Source organism: Globicephala melas, chromosome 13 (genome assembly GCF_963455315.2).
Source record: "Globicephala melas chromosome 13, mGloMel1.2, whole genome shotgun sequence".
NCBI lineage: Eukaryota > Metazoa > Chordata > Mammalia > Artiodactyla > Delphinidae > Globicephala > Globicephala melas.
The window spans coordinates 52,154,381-52,175,204 of NC_083326.1; the positions used below are offsets into that span (position 1 = coordinate 52,154,381).

The following is a 20,824-nucleotide window of genomic DNA, read 5'->3' on the forward strand; positions in this document are numbered from 1 at the left end:
TATTTTATAGATATAACTTTATGAAAGCATACATTTTTATTTGGAATGTTTGCAACTAATATTTATCAAATTAAATTTAAAAGGAAATTTATTATCTGAGAAGAAACAAATTTAACTGTGCATGATTCATACATCCTGATGGACTTTATAAGATGTATGAGAAAAATCTGAGGGGTTTTTGCTTTCATAAAAAAATAAGTAGTAAGCCATTTAGGTTAAAACTTACTTGTGGACTCTGAATTTTGAAAAAAACAGTCCCTTTGACATACCTAATTCTGTGTTTGGGAATATTTACTGTTGACAAGGAAATAAAATGTAGTTTGGATTCTATGGGGCTGTTATCCATGCTATTGGTTGCCCTAATTTTCAAATGCTTCAGATGATGACCTTATTTAACTGTCAGGAAGAATGTAAACAAAATAGGGACTTGGGTTGTCTTTTTTAAAAATTTATTTAGATTTCAGGTTTCCTTATGTCTCAGCCATATCAGCATACATTGTCTAAAGTCATAAAGAAAAACTGACAGAAAAATGCTTTGGATCACCATGTGTTTTCAATTGATGCCAGTAGAAACTAACTTAACCTAAGGCATTTGATGCAGGTTTATTTTTCCTTTGCAGTCACAACGGAAACATGAAGCTGCCACTCTTGGTGTTTATTGTGTATCTGCTGTGGTTGAAAGATTGTCACTGTGCACCTACGTGGAAGGACAAAACTGCTATCCATGGAGGCCTGAAGGGTAATGTTTGGTTTTTTTATCTGCGCTGTGTCCCGTTTGCCTGTTTGCATGTCCTGCTGGCATTTACGGTGATTTACAGTTGAGAGATAACCGTATTCAGGATGCCCTCTAGTTTCACGGTGAGATGTTCTCCAGGCACTTAAGCCAAGTAGACAAGACGCCAAGCATCTGGATAAAAATAGAAAATTCCAAATGCGTCTCTGAGAATGGTCCACATATCCAGATGTTTGCCATCACAGAGATAAAACTTGCCAACGTTTTGAGTTGCATTGCTTGGTCTCATCCAGATGTTTGGTGTCCTCTGAGCACAGTTTTAATGAACAGTGAAATTCTTTTCTAGCATTTGAAAAATTTAAACAATTAAAGTAATCCATGCAGTTATTCTTGAGATAGTGAAAGAATGGGTTATAATGACATTGAATCTGGTTGGTCTGTGCTCATTAACTTGTGGCCTTTGCTTGATGAGATATGCTTTGAGTACTTAACAGGAAAATAAATTAGTTTAAACGTTTCTTTTTTGGGGATCTGTAATTAAATTTGGAGGCCAGATTAAGCTCCTCTGGTGGCCACATTGGCTATTGTGAAGAGAGAATGACAAACCATGAATTTCATACTCGCTAAAGGCTTATTAAAGGGGTGTAAGAGATGTCCAGTAGGTTATTAAAGAATCTTGCATTATACAAGATGCTTTCTAGGTTTTATGCCTCCTGGGAAGGTAACTGAAGCTGAAAGAAAAGGAAATTGTTCACTCTGTTTAAGGTTCCCAGTTGGGCATTTAATATAAATTGTCTGTGAAGAAAATTCAATGTTTTCTTCTAATATAAACACACTTGAGTTTTAAGGGAAAGAAAAACAATTGGATAAATGAAAACAGGCCCTGAGGAAAATGATAAGAATAGGGTTAAATGAACTCTGACTTGGCTAGCAGTTCAGAAGTGAGGAACAGAAGATATCACCCGGGTGGTAGCCATGTCCATGTGGCAGCTGACAGCCCAAATCATTGTGATCTGCTTTCAAAGTTTGATGCTGTTAAAAAAAAAAAAAACAATTAAGCCTCTGCTGGGGGAACATGAAAAGTTGGCGAACTCATTGTGTTCTGATACATTGTAATCTGATCAGATCTCAAAAGAAAAAACTACAACTACATCGTAATCTTTTAGGATTTTCCAAGGCTGGGGAGATAGATATAGATGAAGAGGTGAAGAAGGCTTTGACTGGCATGAAGCAAATGAAAATCCTGATGGAAAGAAGAGAGGAGGAACATAGCAACCTAATGAGAACCCTGAAGAAATGCAGAGAAGAAAAGCAGGTACAGTCATTGAAAATCACACCTGTCCTTAACTATATCTGGACCATAAATAGTGCATGTCTGAGTGCACTGGAGGAATTACTTATTTACCCTAATCATAGATTTTCTGGAGAGCAGCACTTACTGGAGGAAGAGTTTGAAGAAAATTTCAAGTTTCTCCAAAGAAGATATTCCTTGTAGATCAGGCCTTCGCTGGCCTCCAAACTCGGGAATTTGGGGGATTCGGCTTTGTTTGGGAAGTGCTGCTTTCTTAAAAATGCTTTATTGGTGCCTTTTGAGTTGGGATATTGTGTCAAAAGTGTCTGGGAGTTTTTGGCTACATCAGTGGCCTCCAAAGTTTTTTTCTTTCCCATCCCTATTACCATAATTATTGTTAGCATCCACTCCTGAATATATGCATTTTAATTAATTTATTAAATTAGACACATGAATTGCTACCGTTATTATCTCAAGGCACAGAAGGCAGTTAGGGATCATCATTAGCTTGGGTAGGTGTAAGTCCATATTTCAAATCATCTAGATATTTTGAAAATATTTTAGCTTATTGCCAAATCTGATTAGATCATATTTTTACTGACACAAGGCCAAAGAGCTTGTAATGAAAAAGTGGCAGCCCTGCCATTTGCTTCTTATCTACTTGAGCTTAAGTTATTCATATTTTTTAATCTGCTGGGGTTTTTTTCCAAGAAACTTTTAAAGCCTCCTGTTCATTTTGTGAGGGCTAGTTTAGTTAAAAGTAGTTAAAAAACATCATTTACCTGAGTTCTCTTAAACGGCAAGTCATTGCAATTGGCCCCAAGTGAACAGAGAGAGGCAACCAGTGTCTCTTCCGCAGGGTCTTCACGCACAGCTAGCCACACACAATGGCCTGACACAAGCACCAGTGCATGTGAAATAGTACATCAGCCTCATCAATTTTTTTAATTCAAATACCTTAATAGTTGTTGTCCAAACTATGTATCTTATCAATGGAGAATATACATTATATTCAAATGTCTATGGGCCATATTATAAACTGTTCATATGTTACAGTATAAAGCTCAATACATTTCTAAATTATAGACATTGCATGGCTCATAGTTTAATATCATTAACCATTAACATAACACTCAGAACAGTTAAAAAATTTTTAAATTTATTTTCCAACATACCCTTATAGAGAATATCAAAACTATAAAAATAATTTGGAAAATATTTTAAATTTTAAAATTGGGAGTAAATTACTTTTCAATTTTATTTTCATGAAAACATTTTTAATTATGGTAAAATATGCATAACATAAAATTTGCCATCTTAACCACTTTTATGAGTACAGTTCAACAGTATTAAATACATTCACAGTAATTCCCCGGTGGCGCAGTGGTTAAGACTCATGCTCCCAATGCAGGGGTCCCGGCTTTGATCCCTGGCCAGGCAACTAGATCCTGCATGCATGCCGCAACTAAGACCAGCGAGCTGCAACTAAGACCCGGCTCAACCAAATAAATAAAGAAATATATATTTTTAAATGCACTCACATTATTGGACAACCAATCTCCAGAATTCATCCCATTTTGCAAAACTGAAACTCTATACCCATTAAACAACCCCCCATTTCTCCTTTCCATAGTTGATTTTTAAATTTAAAAAACACAAATACAAGTTCTAATATCTCTTCTCTAGACCTTGATCTACACCTAGACCTGTAGACCTATAAAGTTGGGGGTTGCCAAGCTCCGGAGCTGCTGGAATTCACGGTGGCCACTGGGTGTCCCCTGATCCATTGGAGCAGGGCTACATCACAGGCTGGGACCCCAAAGCTGTAGTCAGCCTGTCACCAGCTGGTTGATTTTGCAGCCATCCCTCTCCCTGCACCACACAGGGTCCCTGTCGAGGAAAGGAGATTGCTTGACCAGCAGCTGGAAGCCCTCCTCCCTTTTGGCAGAGATCAAAAGACCTTGAGGAAATGAAAACCAGCTCCTCATGAGGAAAATGTGGAAGCCCCTCTAGCTGTGTTCTTCCCTGGTGGGCTTGTGAGTCTGGCCACCGGGAACAACCACACTAGATATCATTCACAGGCCCTTTATAAAACACATTATCACCTGCAGTCCTTCCAACATCTGAGTAAACCATCACTTTCATTTTACAGCTAAGGAAACTGAGTTTTGAGATGTTAATTAATGTGGTGTTGTTGTTGTTTTAAATTTTTACTGGAGTAGGGTTGCTTTACAATGTTGTAACCCTGTCATGACTGACCCAGGACAAAGTCCACTGGTGCTGTGCCTGTGGAAGACCCAGTGACTTTCTGTTTTTCTCCCTTTCCCGGGCCTCCTGGCAAGCCAAGGAGGGAGCACATGCTATGGAAAGAATGCTTGGTGTAAGTCAGGTTAGCAAGTGTTAGTTCCATTTCTGACCCTGAAGAATCCCAGGAGCTAGTAGAATTTTTATTATTTCTTAAGACATACTTATTTTATTTTTTAAAAAATCATTGAATTATACTCTTAAGGTTTGGGTACTCATTTAAAAATTCATTTCAAAAAGGAAAAACCGGGCTTCCCTGGTGGCCCAGTAGTTGAGAGTCCGCCTGCTGATGCAGGGGACACAGGTTCGTGCCCTGGTCCAGGAGGATCCCACATGCCGCAGAGCGGCTAGGCCCGTGAGCCATGGCCGCTGAGCCTGCACGTCCGGAGCCTGTGCTCCGCAACGGGAGAGGCCACAACAGTGAGAGGCCCGCGTACCGCAAAAAAAAAAAAAAAAAAAAAAGGAAACACCTGTTTAACCCTGAGTTTCCCTCCCTAAAATTATTTTCAATCTAAAATAAAGGATACTTCACACAAATCACGAATTGACAAATATGGGGTGGGTGCCCCCAAGTCTCCCAGAACAAAACACATCCCATCCTCAGGTGATCCAGTGTAATCTCGATCCTCCTCATCAGCTTCTCCCTATTTATATTTAGTGGGAGCATCTGAAACTTGCTCTTACTAAAGTGGGAAACCCTAAAGCAGCTTCAAGTGATTCCCCACGCCCCACACCCCCATCCAGGTTTGTGTGGGACTTTGAACTTCAGGAAGAGGGTTCTAAGTATGGAATCTATCGCTGGGTGGGACATTTAGGGGGAAGCAGAAGGCATGGACAAGGCATTCCTAAACCAGAGACCTTCTTCCTCCATGGCAACATTTCAGTACCAAAACTTGGGCCATGTGATTTGGTCATTGGTTCTTGTTACACTCTTGGAGGTGAGTGGAAGGAAATCAGATGATTACGGACTATGTGCCTTGCTTGCTCATCTCACTTAATACGAAACCTTAAGAGGTAGATCCTACAGTTATTCCTATTTGCTAAGAAGGAGACAGGGACTCAGAGATGTTAAATAATTTGCCCAAGGGTCCACAGTGAGTGTAGTTTGTAATTGGAAATAGTGGGATTTCGGTTTATAGTGACAATGGGCAGAATATTTAAAAGACTGATTGAGAAAATCTGGGCAGTACTGTTGCCTGTCCTGGTGAGGCAACCTTTCTTGAGAAGTTGTAGGATTCCAAAATTGTTCTGCAAAGCCCAAAGAGACAAGTTAAACCTGTCTGGATCACGAGGTGCATTTGGCAGACTGGAGCCCTGCCAGGTTTCTTATGTGGGACGTAGCAAATGACACCCAGCTTAGCCCCAGGATTCTGCCATGAGAGCAGCTGAAAAATCTGAGCCCTGCAGAGGAAATGTGGGGGGATTGTCAGTGCCCAGGTGTTTCTTTGGACTTAATATGCCAGGAAAGGGTGATTTCTTTTTCTTTTGCCGTAGGTAAAAGTGCATAGTACATTGGTGTTAGAAACTGTGCTCCCTCGTGTTTTTTTTCACTTAAGGGAGTCTTCATCCGCTCTGAGGCTTTCTCCTTATGGACAGGTCCATTATATCCCCTAAATCCCCTGAACTACTTCTCAGGCCTGGAGGGAGCCGGTCTGCAGAAGCCCACACTTGCAGGGAGACGGGGGTGGGGGGGGGTCTAGGTGGGCCTGGCCTGGGGGGAGCTCTGGGGGCAGGGTTGACGTTCTCAGGGACAGGTGTCGCTTCTGCTGGGCGGGACCTGGCCGAGTACAGCAGGCACCACAAGGGGGAGTGCTTGGAATGTGGATGAGAAGAACGAAGCCCCTCAGAATACAGCATCTTTGCCATTAGAATGCAACTCACTACAAGAATTGTGATATAGAGTACACAGGAATTTGATATACAAGATTTGATTTGATACACAAGAATTGTGCTTCCTTGCAGTGTTTAAGAACATACAAAAATTAAAAGCAGCATAAATGAAGGAAATAAATGTATCAACTTTGTAAGCCTTAAAAACCCATCTTCCACATCCTTCAAGGACTAGAAGTGAATACAGACAAGTAAACAGATCAGTTACAGTCATTCAGCAGAGTAGGGGCTGTGTCTTCATTGTTGCTTCACCCACAGGCAGTGAATGTCCATCCCATAGCAAGCACTCAATAAATAGCTGTTGACTGTACGAATGAACAGGTGAATAAGAACTGCCCCGGTCTTCAATAGAGATCAAGCAGTGCTCTTAACAGAAAGCTTCAGGGTAGATCTGTCAGACGCTAAGGGCTTGAAGAAGGAATGAGGTTTAGTATTTTTTGTTTTTGTTTTAATTTTTGGCTGTCCCACAGGGTTTGTGGGATGTTAGTTCCCCGGCCAGGGATCGTGGAACCCGGGCCCTTGGCAGTGAGAGTGCCGAGTCCTAACCACTGGACCACCAGGGAATTCCCAGAGGTTTAGTTTAGAATTCGCACATTTTGTAAAGAGTGAGATCAACTAAGGTACAACACATAGAGTCATGAAATGGAAATAGGGTGTGTGTTTCTACTTTTTAATTAGGAGGCTCTGAAACTTATGAATGAAGTTCAAGAACATCTAGAAGAGGAAGAAAGGCTATGCCAGGTGTCTTTGACAGGTTCCTGGGATGAATGCAAATCTTGCCTGGAAAGTAACTGCATGAGATTTTATACAACCTGCCCAAACAGTTGGTCCTCTATGAAAAACAAGGTAAGGGAAAAATAGAGCTCAAGGTTTCTAAGTTCTTAAGGTATGTGCTTCAGCTTACTTTTAAAAATTAACTTATGTTAATATTTAGAATAGATATGGATGATCTGATGTTGGCCTTTTGCAACCTAGAATCTAGCATTCATGCTTATGTATGAATCACTTGTGGATATATAATTTTTAAGTTAGAACAGCCATCCAGTGCTTGCCCTCCCTTTCAGGACACTGTGTGTATCTCTCAGAAACACCCTGACTCTTTCTGCCTTGTATTTGTTATTTATGAACACATTCCCACTAGATTGTAAGCTTTTTGAGGGCAGGAACCATATATTATCTGCCTTCATTTAAGCATTGTAGGCATTCAATAAATGTTTGCTGAATTGCATTCTGAATAATAGTATTATAGTCTCTGATTTCAACCTGCTTTAATGTTTTCTCTGGAGGCCAAGCCTTTGAAGGTGTCCTCTGCCTCCTGAGTCTCTCCTTCAACGGGCTTGCCCTCTTGTGGCAGCACACACATGCCCGTGCACACACGTACCCACATTCACGTCCCCTTTACCCCAATCCATGCACATCCTGTAGGACTGGCATGTTTTCTTTTTTGTCCTCTTTGGCTCTTTTCTGGGCAGAGGGAATCACAGAGGGTGGTGACCTGATTAGGATGAGCTCTGACCCATAAAAGGCTCCTCTTCTCTTGGCCTGAATTTCCCTTCCCCTTCAAGAAGTGGGCTGAGTAGGCAATGCAGAGAAATTCCCCTCCGTATCAGAGCATGCAGTAATCAGAGTCTGCGCCTGGCTTGGCAAGGCCTTCCCCAATTACAGAAGGAACAACCCCTAGGATAATTCATATGCCAAGTTAATTTGCCTCCACTGTTAATTGCATCTGCTCTATTTTTATAGCCACTCTCTAACATACCAGAGTATACTGGAATGAGCACTGGCTGGAAGTCAGGAGCTTTGGAGACCATTCCTATCTGCACCTTTTGTGTGACCTTATGACAATTTCTTGGGCCTTTAAAGTTTCATTTTTGTGGCTGTGTTCAGGTAAACAGAAGCTGACAGAGGGAGAGGCAGATGATCCACCCAGATTACTTTTTGAGAAAGGCATGAGTCTTCTAAGAATCCCTGGAGAATTCTTTGAACAGCCCTTGAGCAGGGGTGGGGAGTGCTCCCACAGTGATGTTTGATGGTTGCTACATTCCAAAACATACAACAGGGTCATATCACTATCATACAAGGGCAACTGTGTTCTGGCACGAACTTATGTGTCACATAGATGAAATAGAACATGGTGTGACTGCTGGAAGATCTCCCCCTGAATAGGAAATTCTATAATTAGAGCTTCATTCCTTTGACTACAGCCAAGGAGGGCTTTGATCACTGGTAATATGTAACATCTCGAAGTAACCTATTTAGCTGTATTAAGCATCTATAGTTCAGTGTGAATGTATTGATCTTTTCCCTGGACTAATTTATGAGATGAGAGAGAGGAGAGCATAAAGACATGAATAGCATGCCACTGAAGGAAAAAAAAAAAAGAAGAAGAACTAAGGCAGAGGTGAAAGACAAGAGCCTTCTTCACAGTTTTCAGGCTGCACGGTCTAAAACCATGCATGCCAACCACCACCAGTACATCAGGACTGTGGCTTGTCAATAATATTGAGAACTTGGCCTTCTTAGGCCTTGGTAGACAAACAGAAACCGGGAGGAACTTCAGACCCTATTTCCATGGTCAAAGCCAAAGCCAGGTACATGAATGTTAATAAATTATCTTAAAGTGGATCACCTTTACCTAGTTTGCCCAGAACTGTTCTTGATTTGGAATGACTACTTGTAAGTTGACATAAAAATTCACAAGAAAAAAATAGTCCAAAAGAAAATTAATTTATTTCATTTCTGTCCCCCATCCCACCCTACAGCTTGAACATTTTTTCGGGAAGATATATCAGTTTCTGTTTCCTTTCCATGAAGATAATGAAAAAGACCTTCCCATCGGTGAGAAGTTCGTTGAGGAAGACTCACAACTGACCCAGATAGAGAACATGTTCAGCCAACTGACTGTGGATGTGGGATTTCTCTATAACAGGAGTTTTGACGTCTTCAAACAGATGCAGCAAGAATTTGACCAGGCTTTTCAATCATATTTCATGTCAGATACAGACTTCATGGAGCCTTACTTTTTTCCAGCTTTTTCCAAAGAGCCAGCAAAAAAAGCACATCCTGTGCAAAGCTGGGACATTCCCAGCTTCTTCCAGCTGTTTTGTAATTTCAGTCTCTCTATTTATCAAAGTGTCAGTGCAACAGTTACCGAGATGCTGAAGGCGATCGAGGATTTATCAAAACAAGGCAAAGGCAAGTATTAAAAGATTATTTAGATATCTGTACTAAAGTTGAGTTTTATTTAACTTTGGAAATGGTAGCCATTTCTAAGTCATTGTACAATGTTTCTGAGAGTGATGGTTTATGGATGATCAAAGTCTCACAGCCTCTTAGAAAAAGCTTTGAGGTCTGCCAAACACTAGCCTTCTCCCGTCTTTGTCGAGAGCTCTGTGGGGCTGTTCTCTATTTCTAGAGCAAATTTTCAAAGCTGAGAAAGAAAATGCTGGTAAGGTGAGAACTTGAAAAAGACAGTTGCCTCCTTTATTAAAACTCAGGCAGATGCTTGGCTCTATTCTGCTTGAACACCATGGGGTTTCTTTAAAATCAGTCCAGGCTCCTCAACTTCCAGTTTGGGGAGAAAGCTTAGTGCCATGTAAAACCAGGTCATATTTAGTGCCTTCCGTGACCTCCTCTGCATCGCTACTGTAATCCCTTAGATCACATCTTTTATGCACAAAACCAGAGAAAATACTCAGAGACAAACCCAAGACTGTAGAAATTTCTGTAAATGATAATAATCGCCTTCTACCAATACCACTCATGCCCTCTGATATTCCATATTGGAAAAAGCAATGCTGCTTTATGTTGTTAAGGCAGAAGGAGGTAACTTCTTCGGGTTTCTGTGGAGAGCCTGGGAGGCAGCATCTCAGAAATGAGAGTTGCCGTGTGGGCCACAGGTAGAATCTGTGTTTCCTTGGACATATCTCTATGGAACATTAAGTCAAGGACAGGGATGCTCTTCTCTAACAAAAAATGAAACGGGCTCCTTCTAGAAATCCCGCCAGTTGTGACAACATGGATGAACCTGGAGGACATTATGCTATGTGAAATAAGCCAGACACAGAAGGACAAATATTATATCCCACTTACATGAGGAATCTAAACTAGTCAATTCCTTCCTTGCACCACCACCACCTCAGTGATAATCTAGAGATCCAGGGTCCCCTGCAAGTGCAGAAAGTAAAAACAAAAACAAAACAGCAAACAAAAAAAGCCTTTGTTACACTTTTATACTCTTCTCTCTCCAGTGTCCCTACCCTAACCAGACAGCAAGTTCAACAGATTCTCTTCCCAGATGAGTACATGAGGACAGTTTATCAAAAATAGGCAGGCAGGGGCTGTGGGGTATTTGCGTGTAGTTTCCATCACTTTTCTGGACTGGTGGTAGGTGCGGAATAAACCTATTGCCCCTAGAAAATCCACCTAATGGGAATAAACCTTTGCCCCTTGTGGTAGGCAGAATAATATAATAGCTTTCCAAAGATACCCAAATCCTAATCCCCAGAACCTGTGAAAATGTTGGGTTACACAGCAGGGGAAAGTAAGGTTGCAGATGGAGTTGAGGTTGCTAATCAGCTGACCTTAAAATAGAGTATTTGGGGTTGTCCAGGTGGCTCCAGTGAAATCACAAGGGCTCCTAAAAGTAGAAGAAGGAGGCAGAAAAGAATCAATAGAGACAGCCTCACGAGACGAACTTGTCCCTACTTTGCCAGCTTAGAAGATAGAGGAAGGGGAACAGGAGGCAAGGGTGGGGTGGCCTCCAGACTCTGGAAAGGCATGGAGATGGATTCTGCCCTAGAGCCTCCAGAAAAGAACAGCCCTGCCAACACCTTAATTTAGCCCACTGAGACCCACTTCAGACTTCTGACCTATAGCACTGTAAAATAATCTATGTTGTTCAAACCACTAAATCTGTGGAATCTGTTACAATAGCACTAGGAAAGCTGCCTCCTGTCAATTACAGTGGTTAATATCTTCTGAGTGTAAACTACGTATCTGGCAGCCTTCACAGATAGGCTTTATTTGTCATGATCATCCTAAGAGCCAAAATTAGAAAAGTAGCTAAAATTGAATAATGAACACTGTTAAAAGGAAAAAGGTGATAAAAATATGAAATATCTTGTTTAATATATTTTTTAATTTTATTGAGTGTTGTTTCATTTTAGTCTCCATATGAAAGAATTTCTTTCCCACTTTGTTCTTTCTAGACTTCAGTTGCTGAATCTGTTGAAACAGAATAAGATAGCTTTTGCAGTTGTCCTCACTTGGCTTACAAATCCCTAGAGAGAATAGATGCGATCCATTCAGTAAAACTGTGGTGTAGTAGCTTCACACAGTGCTGGGTGCTGGGAGCTGGGGGTTCTGGGTTTTAATCCTGCCCTGGAGAATTTTGCTGTCTTAATTTTCCCATGGGGGAAACAGGCAAGTTGGGAGGGTAGATGATTTACTAGAAGTAACTGCCTAGAAGGGCCCTCAGGCTCTGTTCTGGCATGGCCGAAGGTAGGCGATGGGCTACTCTCATGGGTATAGCATGGGGAATTGGTTTAGATAGCCCTCAATTTGCCATCCTTGAATATACCAAGTATTCATCTAGATCCTGTGAATAAGCAATGATTATGACAGACATGACACAGCCCCTAACTTTTAGGAGTTTAGTCCAGAGAAAGAAAAACAGGTCAGTGAACAGTTGCACTACCATATCTTAAGTGAAATGACAGAGGAAGTTATGGAAGAATGACAAGATTAAAATGACAAGACCAAATCCCCTCTCTCAAAGGACTCAGAGTCTAATAGAGAAGACAAAATTAACAGCACATAATGCAGAATTGCTCTACAGTAGAACTCACAGGGGTTCTCTGGGGTGAGAGGAGATGCCACTGAATCTATAGGGAATGGGAGAAAATGACTCCTATTCAACCAAGGGGATGGCTGCCTTACCCATCAGATGATCTAGCAAATGCCTCGTAGGTTTTTAAACAATAAACTTCACATTTTTTGTTTGTTGCTTTTGGCTGTACCACGCGGCCTGCAGGATCCTAGTTCCCTGAGCAGGGATTGAACCCCTGCCCCCCTGCTGTAGAAGCACAGAGTCTTAACCACTGGACCGCCAGGGAAGTCCCAGTAAACTTCACAATTTATCTCGAAATGTTTCATTTTTTTAACGTCAAGGATTTAATATAACAGAATATCATCAGGTTAAAAATTAATAACAAATTTTTCCTAATGTGAAACACTCAATTGGGAATTGTCAGTTTGCTGTTGGACGACTTCTTTTTACATCATTTTTATATGGATGGTTAATTATTCCAGGAAAAAAAAAAGTTTCTTAAAAGTTGATCTGCTTTAGATGTTTTCCTAAATCTTTGACTTACTGTTTATAACATTATATATGTGAAATGCAAAAAAGAATAGTAATAAATACCTACCACCCAGTTTAAAAACAGACATTTCCAATATCTTTGGAACTCCAATACACATTCGAATTACAGCTTGAAAAAATTAAAATAATTACTAGAAAAAATTTTAATGGAAGCCCAAAGAGAAAAGTGGCTTACAATTCCCTATCTAGTTAACCCCAATGATATCAGAAATAATGATAAAAATAAGACACACTAAATTTAAAATAATTTAAATATACAAAGGAACAAAAGAAATGAAAGCTGCCTTCTCCCACCCCATCAAGTCTCTCTTCCAATAGAGTTACTATGAATAATTCCTCATGATTCCTTCCTGAAAATAAAATTATATGCATTAACCTCTGTGTGGGGAGTGGGGTTTGGGGGAAGCAAGTAGTAATAATAGTAATGATGAGTAATAATGACAGTAATGAGACTGCTGGATTAAAGGATACATGCACTTTTTTTTTTTTTTTTGCGGTACGCGGGCCTCTCACTGTTGTGGCCTCTCCCGCTGCGGAGCACAGGCTCCGGACGCGCAGGCTCAGCGGCCATGGCTCACGGGCCCAGCCGCTCCGCGGTATGTGGGATCCTCCCGGACCGGGGCACGCACCTGTGTCTCCTGCCTCCGCAGGCGGACTCTCAACCACTGCGCCACGAGGGAAGCCCGATACATGCACTTTTTAATAGATGCCAAATTGTCCTAGTAACTGGTTGCACCAGTATGCACTCCTACGATTGAATACAGAACAAAGATTTTGCAAGTGCTGGTTAGAAAGAGAAATGACATTCTATCCATGCCTTTAAAGTTCAAACTCTCTAACGACACTGATGTGAAAATGCTGTTACTTGTAGACTCCGCCCACGGCGGCCTGAGTAGGACGGCATTGCCTGTGCGGGGCCGAGGGCTGTGCGGAGAGCTTCGCCAGAACTCGTCGGAATGTTTCCAATTTCACGCAAGATGCCAAAAATGTCAGGATTACCTACAGGAAGGTAAATGATTATTATGTTCTCAGGGTTTCGATTGTATTCTGGTCAGAGGTCACAAATCTCGCTTTTACAGGCATCGTGGATTCATTTGCTTCCCTTCAAGCTCTTTTTGGCGTGCTCATTGCCGTCTGCGGGTGCTCAGAGCAGGTTTATAAACGTTTATTATTCAAAAGTAAGTCAACTTACTTTTCCCTTTTTAAAAATTCCCTCATTATTCCCGTGAAAAATTTTTATGGTTAAAGACCAAGCGAACACTCTTGTGTGCAAAAGAGAACTCAGCAAATTAGGGTAACTTCTTTCTTCTTACTGCAGAGAAAGAAAACCACCAATGAAGAAATCTTCAAAATGTGTAAGCAAATTTTTTGCCAAATAAGTTTTTTTTCAAATGGCATTAACTCTTTCCAGATGGTGGGTTAATTACTAATTAGTATTTAAATACAGATAGTAGCTTCTCCTCCCAAGCCCTGCACAGCGCGTTTCGCCTCCTCCCAGATCTGACCAAGAGCATCTTTCATTCCTTCCCCAGGTGAAAAATTCTCTCCACCGGCCCTTCCCCCTTTCCTCCGACCCTCATGTCCCTTCTCCTCCCCAGCTGAAGTCACTTCCCAACCGCTAGGGTCTGAACGCAAATTTTCTTGCAAAATCCAAGAAGAGCTTTTGATTCCTGTGCTTCTGCTTTTTACCTTGCCAAAGCCCTAAGGGAAGGAAATTCTAAAAAATGTGGCTAAGATTTGAAGCAAGAGATTGAATATACACTGGACCTTTTTATTAGAGCAGATGAGGGTCTTATTTCTTCAGAATTGCTCCCTGGGTGACTTTCTGCAGCTCTGTTTCATCATTTGGAAAATGAAATTAATATAGCTACTTCACACAAGTGTTTTGAGGATTAAATAAAATGTCTGAAGTACTCATGATTCTCATTATTCAAGTGTTTGTTTTTCAAGTCACAGTTACAAGGTTGCATACAGACAACAGAAGTTTTTACAAGAGAAAAATATACACTAATATACTGACCTCTTACAAAAATAGTCCCACTCAAACATGCCACCTATCTATCATTAACTTCCTTTAACTTCCAGTTAAAAGCTTTGAAGAATAATCTCTCCCTGATTGTCATAAGATAATAGAGAAGATGGGGTGTGTGTGTGTGGGAAGTGATTGGAAGAAGGTGATTGAAAGGTACAAACTTCAGTTACAAAATAAATAAGTACTAGGGCTGTAAGGTACAAGATGATGACCATAGCTAAAGCTGCTGTGTGATATATAGGAACGTTGTTAAGAGAGTAGATCCTAAGAGTTCTCATCACAAGGAGAATTTATTTTTCTTTTTATTGTATCTGTATGAGATGATGGATGTTAAATAAACCCACAACAGTAATCAATTCAGAATATATTGTGAATATGTAAGCCAAACCATCATGTTGTATACCTAAAACTTATACAGTGATGTATGTCAATTATTTCTCAACAAAACTGGAAAAAGAAAGACAATATATAAGAAATCAGATAATACAATATAAACACATCAAATAATCAGTATACATCAAGTCACACAGTATACATGCAGTATAAATTGATTGCTGCAAAGGTAAAACACAGAGGAAAGGCTGTCCTAATGTGCTCCCAAACAATTTTTTTTTTTGGCTGCTTTGGGTCTTCATTGCTGCGCGCGGGCTTTCTCTAGTTGCGGTGAGCAGGGACTACTCTTTGTTGCGGTGCGTGGGCTTCTCATTGCGGTGGCTTCTCTTGTTGCGGAGCACAGCCTCTAGGCACATGGACTTCAGTAGTTGTGGCTCGCGGGCTCTAGAGCACAGGCTCAGTAGTTATGGCACACGGGCTTAGTTGCTCTGTGGCATGTGGGATCTTCCCGGCCCAGGGCTCGAACCCGTGTGCCCTGCATTGGCAGGCGGATTCTTAACCACTGTGCCACCAGGAAAGCCCTCCCATACAATTTAAACTTTTATATTTTATGATAAATGTATATAGAATAAAATAATAGAAACACATGTGCCTAATACTAGATGAAGAAATAAAACATTACCAAAATAGATGAAGCCCCCGCTGGTGCCCCTTCCACATCACATCCTCTTTATCCCCTTATAAGGAAATCGTTTTGGGGTTTTTTTTTCCTTCCAGTTTTATTGAGATATAATTGACATACAGCACTTATAAATTTAATGATTTGACATCGTGAAATGATTAACACAGTAAGTTTAGTAAACATTCATCATCTCATGTAAAAAAATTTTTTAAAGAGCAAAACATTTTTTCCTTGTGATGAGAACTCTTAGGATTTACTCTCTTAACAATTTTCATATATAACATATGCCAGTGTTAATTATATTAATCATGTTGTATATTACATCACTAGTACTAACATCTTATAACTTGAAGTTTGTAACTTTTAACCACCTTTGTCACCATCACTGACTATATTCCCCACACTGTAGGAAACTTCTGTTTTGAATTTGGTGCTTATTATTTCCTTGTATTTCTTTTTTAAAAATTTATTTTATTGAAATATAGTTGATTTACAATGTGTTAATTTCTACTGTACAGCAAAGTGATTCAGTTATACATATATATATACATTATTCTTTCATATTCTCTTCCATTATAGTTTATCACAGGATGTTGAATATAATTCCCTGTGCTATACAGTAGGACCTTGTTGTTTGCCTTGTGTTTCTTTATACTTTTATCATGTGTTTATATATAGCACACATACACACATATACCATCCATAGCAATGTTTTACATGTTTTTAGTTTTTATATTGTCAAAGTATAACTTTTAAGCTTAAAAATATGACTCATACAAGTACAAAATGAGCATGTTAAGATTGATTTAGGGCTTCCCTGGTGGCGCAGAGGTTGAGAGTCCACCTGCCGATGCAGGGGACGCGGGTTCGTGCCCCGGTCCGGGAAGATCCTACATGCCGCGGAGCGGCTAGGCCCGTGAGCCATGGCCACTGAGCCTGCGCGTCTGGAGCCTGTGCTCCGCAACGGGAGAGGCCACAGCAGTGAGAGGCCCGCGTACCACAAAAAAAAAAAAAAAAAAATTCGAAAGATTGATTCCATTAATAAGGGAACGAGCAGAATGATTAAGCTGGTTTAAATGAGTACAGGAGAGACTGAAGTATTTACAGTCAAGGACAGAATGTTGAAGTAAGATTGCAAAGTTAGATATAAAACTAGTTGATGTACCGAAGGGTAATAAAACTGTAACTTTTGCAGTTATGATTTCTATCAGACCAAAATAATTTATGTCTCTACTGGACAAAAATTATTTGCAACTTTTCAATCTGTAATTTACATCTAATGTCGTGGAGTCTGGCCCAAATCAACAGTGACTAGTAAATACAACAAAGGATCATTTCCCTAGAGAATTAAGTAATCTTTGGGTGGACCTCTTAGACAATACTTTATGTGACATTGAAAGGACACACAGCCATTCTTCTGCATTGTTTCCAAGTTTTGGATAATATTTCTTAATAGTATAAATGTTATCGCTTATGTATTCTTTTGCACCTTGGTGTTTCACTCAGTACAGTTTGGGAGATTTAGTCATGTGAATGCGTGTGTTTCTAATTTCACGAATTCATTGTTGTATGTTAGTCTGTGTAAGCACATTACAATTTATTTATCCATTCTCCTGCTGAAGCACATTTAAGTTGCTTCCAGTATTTTACAAACAACTCTTGTATGTTTTGTCAAACAATGATTTTGCCTCTTTTATCAACATTTAACTCATTCTTTGTTCTAAGACTAAGCATACAGCTGTAATTATAATCTTATATTTGAAAAATATAAGATAAATGAAATATGTTCCCAAACATTATAAATCATTTTTTTTCATTATTTATGATACATTTTTGGTCCCAATTTTAAATGGACTCACTGTAAGTAGCTCTTTTCCCATACCAGTTACTGGTACTAGATGTATACACCTAAATTCAAAATAGTAGTTTCAAGATAAAGGAGTTTGATGTGGAATGGTCACAGTGGGGGGGTTCATCTGTTTGGGTTATATTTTGTTTCTTAATATAGGAGGTAGGCACATGGAATTTATACCAAGGAATGTCTGTCTCCAGCCCAGTTTTTGTTACATGAGACCATATAATTATCAATTAAACTGAATCTTTTTTGAAAGTGATGTAGGCAATATTAATAATTGCTTGATAACCACAGGTATAAACTGGAAACTCTCACAGGCAGAAGGTGATACATGCACACTAGATTAAAGACAAAACATCCACAATATTTTGCAGCTCCTCCCATCAAAAGCTGGAGTCTGTTTTTTCAACCTGAGAATCTGGGCTCGGCCATGGGTCTGTCCTTAAGCAACAAGATATTGGCAAATGTGAGTGGCTTGAAATGTGCTTGTGAATTAAAGTTGTCCTCTCTTGCTACTGGAAGCCTATCCACCACTGCGTGATCAAGCCCAGGCTAGCCTTCTGGAAGATGAGAGGTCCCAGCCATGCCAGCTGAGACCCTCAAAATGTGAGGGTCTAGACCATCCAGCCCCAGCTGAGCTAGCTCAGACATAAGAATAGTCCAACCAACCCACAAAACCCACAAAAACATGAGAAATAATAAATATTTGTTTGTTGTGCAACAAAAGCTAATGGATGCATATTGTCACATTTCATAAGAGACACCTGCTAAATGTGGGTTTTCTTTCTTCCTTTTCTTGAAACACTCATTCTCATGTCTATACGGTGACTAAAAAAAGGCCTTAAGGTACTGATCATGTGAGTGTATTTTTTTAAGTAACAGCATTAAGATACAGTTCATATACCATAAAGTATACAATTCAGTGTTTTTTAGTATACTCACAAAGTTGTATAACCATCAGCACTATCTAATTCCAGAACATTTTCACCCCATACTCATACTCATTGGCTGTCAACTGGCTCATTGGCTGTCATTGGCTGTCATTGGCTGTCAACATTGGCTGTCAACTCATTGGCTGCAACTCCATACTCATTGGCTGTCATTTCCCATTCCCCGCCCCTTTCCCCTACCCAGCCCCTGGCAACCAATAATCTGCTTTCTGTCTCTGATTTTGCCTATTCGGGGTATGTCATATAAATGAAATCATACAATTTGTGGTCTTTTGTGACTGACTTCTTTAACTTGGCATAATTTTTTCAAGGTTTATCCATACTGTAGCATCTCTCAGAACTTCATTCCTTTTTATGGCTGCTTAATATTCCATTGTATGGATATACCACATTCTGTTTATTCGTTCGTTAGCTGATGGATATTTGGTTTGTTTCTGCTTTTTGGCTATTGTGAGTAATGTTGCTATGAACATTTGTGTACAAGTTTTTGTTTGGACATGTTTTCAATTTTCTTGGGTATATACCATGAAATATATATGGGTAATATGGTAACTCTATGTTTAACATTTTGAGGAACTACTAAACTCTCTTCCAAAGTGGATGTACCATTTGCATTCTCACAGAAATGTATGAGGGTTCTAATTTCTCCACATCCTTGTCAACACTTGTTATTGCCCATCGTTTTTATCTTAGCCAACCGAGTGGATGTGAAGTGGTATCTCATTGTGATTTTGTCCTGTATTTCTCTAATCACTAATAATATCAAGCATCTTTTCATGTTTTTATTGGCCATTTGCATGTCTTCTTTGGAGAAATGTCTATTCAAATTCTTTGTCCATATTTTAATTTTGTTATTTGTCTTTTTATTGTTGAGTTGTAAGAGTTTTTTTTTTTTTTACATATTCTAGATACCAAATGCTCATCAGATATATTATTTGAAAATATTTTCTCCCATTCTATGTGCTGTCTTTTCACTTTCTTGATGGTGTCCTTTGAAGCATGGAAGTTTTTTATTTTGATGAAGTCTACTTTATTTCTTCTTTTCTTTTTTTATTTTGGTGTCATATCTAAGAAACCATTGCCCAATCCAAGGTCACACAGGTTTATGCTTATGCTTTCTTCTAAGAGTTTTATATATTTAGTTCTTGCATTTAAGTCTGTGATGCATTTTGAGTTAATTTTTGTATATGGTATGAGGTAAGGATCCAGCATCTTTCTTTTGCAATTGGATATCCCGTTGTCTCAGTTTCACTTGTTAAAAAACTCTATTCTTTCCTGTGTAGAATTGTCTTGGCACTCTTGTTGAAAATCCATGGACAGCAAAAGTAAGGGCTTATTTCTGGACTCCCAATTCTCTTCCATTTGTCCATATATCTATCCTATGCCAATTCCATACTGTCTTGATTATTGTACTTTGTAGTAAGTTTTGAAATTGGGAAGTGTGAATGCTCCGATGTTGTTCTTTGTTTTCAAGATTGTTTTGGCTCTTATGGATCCTTTGCATTTCCATGTCAATTCTCGTATCAGATTGTCAGTTTCTACAAAAAGGGCAGTTAAGATTTTGATAGGGATTGCATTAAATCTATAGGTCAATTTGTGGAGTATGGCCTTCTTGACAATATTAAGTCTTCCCATTCATGAAAATAGATGTTTTTCCATTTATTTAAGTCATCTTTAATTTTTCTCACAGCGTGTTTTAGTTTTCAATACAAGTCTTACAGTTCGTTTAAAACATTTGTTCATAAGCATATGGTTCTTTTTATGCTATTGTGAGTGGAATTTTCTTAATTTCATTTTTGGTTTGTTCATTGTTAGTGTATAGAAATACAACTGATATGTGTATATTGATCTTGTGTTCTGCAACCTTGCTGATTTATTACTTTTTTAAAAACAAAATTTATTTATTTATTTATTTTTGGCTGCATTGGGTCTCGGTTGCTGCAGGTGGGCTTTCTCTAGTTGCGGTGAGCGGGGCTACTCTTCATTGAGGTGCGCAGGCTTCTCATTCTGGTGGCTTCTCTTGTTGTAGAGCACAGGCTTTAGGGCACACGGGCATCAGTAGTTGTGGCACACAGACTTAGTTGCTCCACGGCATGTTGGATCTTCCCGGACCAGGGCTCGAACTCATGTCTCCTGCACTGGCAGGCAGATTCTTAACCACTGCACCACCAGGGAAGCCCTGACTTATTACCTTTAATAGTTTTGTGTGTGTGTGTGTGTGTGTGTGTGTGTGTGTGTGTGTGTGTATGTATTCCTTAGGATTTTTTGTATACAAGACTATGTCGTCTATGAATAGAGATAGTTTTACTTTTTCCTTTCTCATGCAATTGTGTTTTGCACAAAGTTTCACCTTTATTTTAGGGAAATCGTTT

The 20,824-nt window shown here is 39.6% G+C and overlaps 1 protein-coding gene across 5 annotated transcripts in view; it reads left to right on the forward strand.

The window, feature by feature from the left end:
• The window catches only part of CLUL1 (clusterin like 1), a 31,220-nt gene that overhangs the window by 357 nt on the left and 10,039 nt on the right, over positions 1 to 20,824 (forward strand). For all 5 annotated transcript variants that reach the window (XM_060310459.1, XM_060310458.1, XM_060310460.1 and 2 more), the window contains exons 2-6: positions 621 to 739; positions 1,900 to 2,048; positions 6,897 to 7,064; positions 8,981 to 9,413; positions 13,472 to 13,609. In XM_060310459.1, coding sequence (XP_060166442.1) covers positions 634 to 739; positions 1,900 to 2,048; positions 6,897 to 7,064; positions 8,981 to 9,413; positions 13,472 to 13,609 — 994 coding nt within the window. In that variant the 5' untranslated portion in view covers positions 621 to 633. The remainder of the gene's footprint in view (positions 1 to 620; positions 740 to 1,899; positions 2,049 to 6,896; positions 7,065 to 8,980; positions 9,414 to 13,471; positions 13,610 to 20,824) is intronic.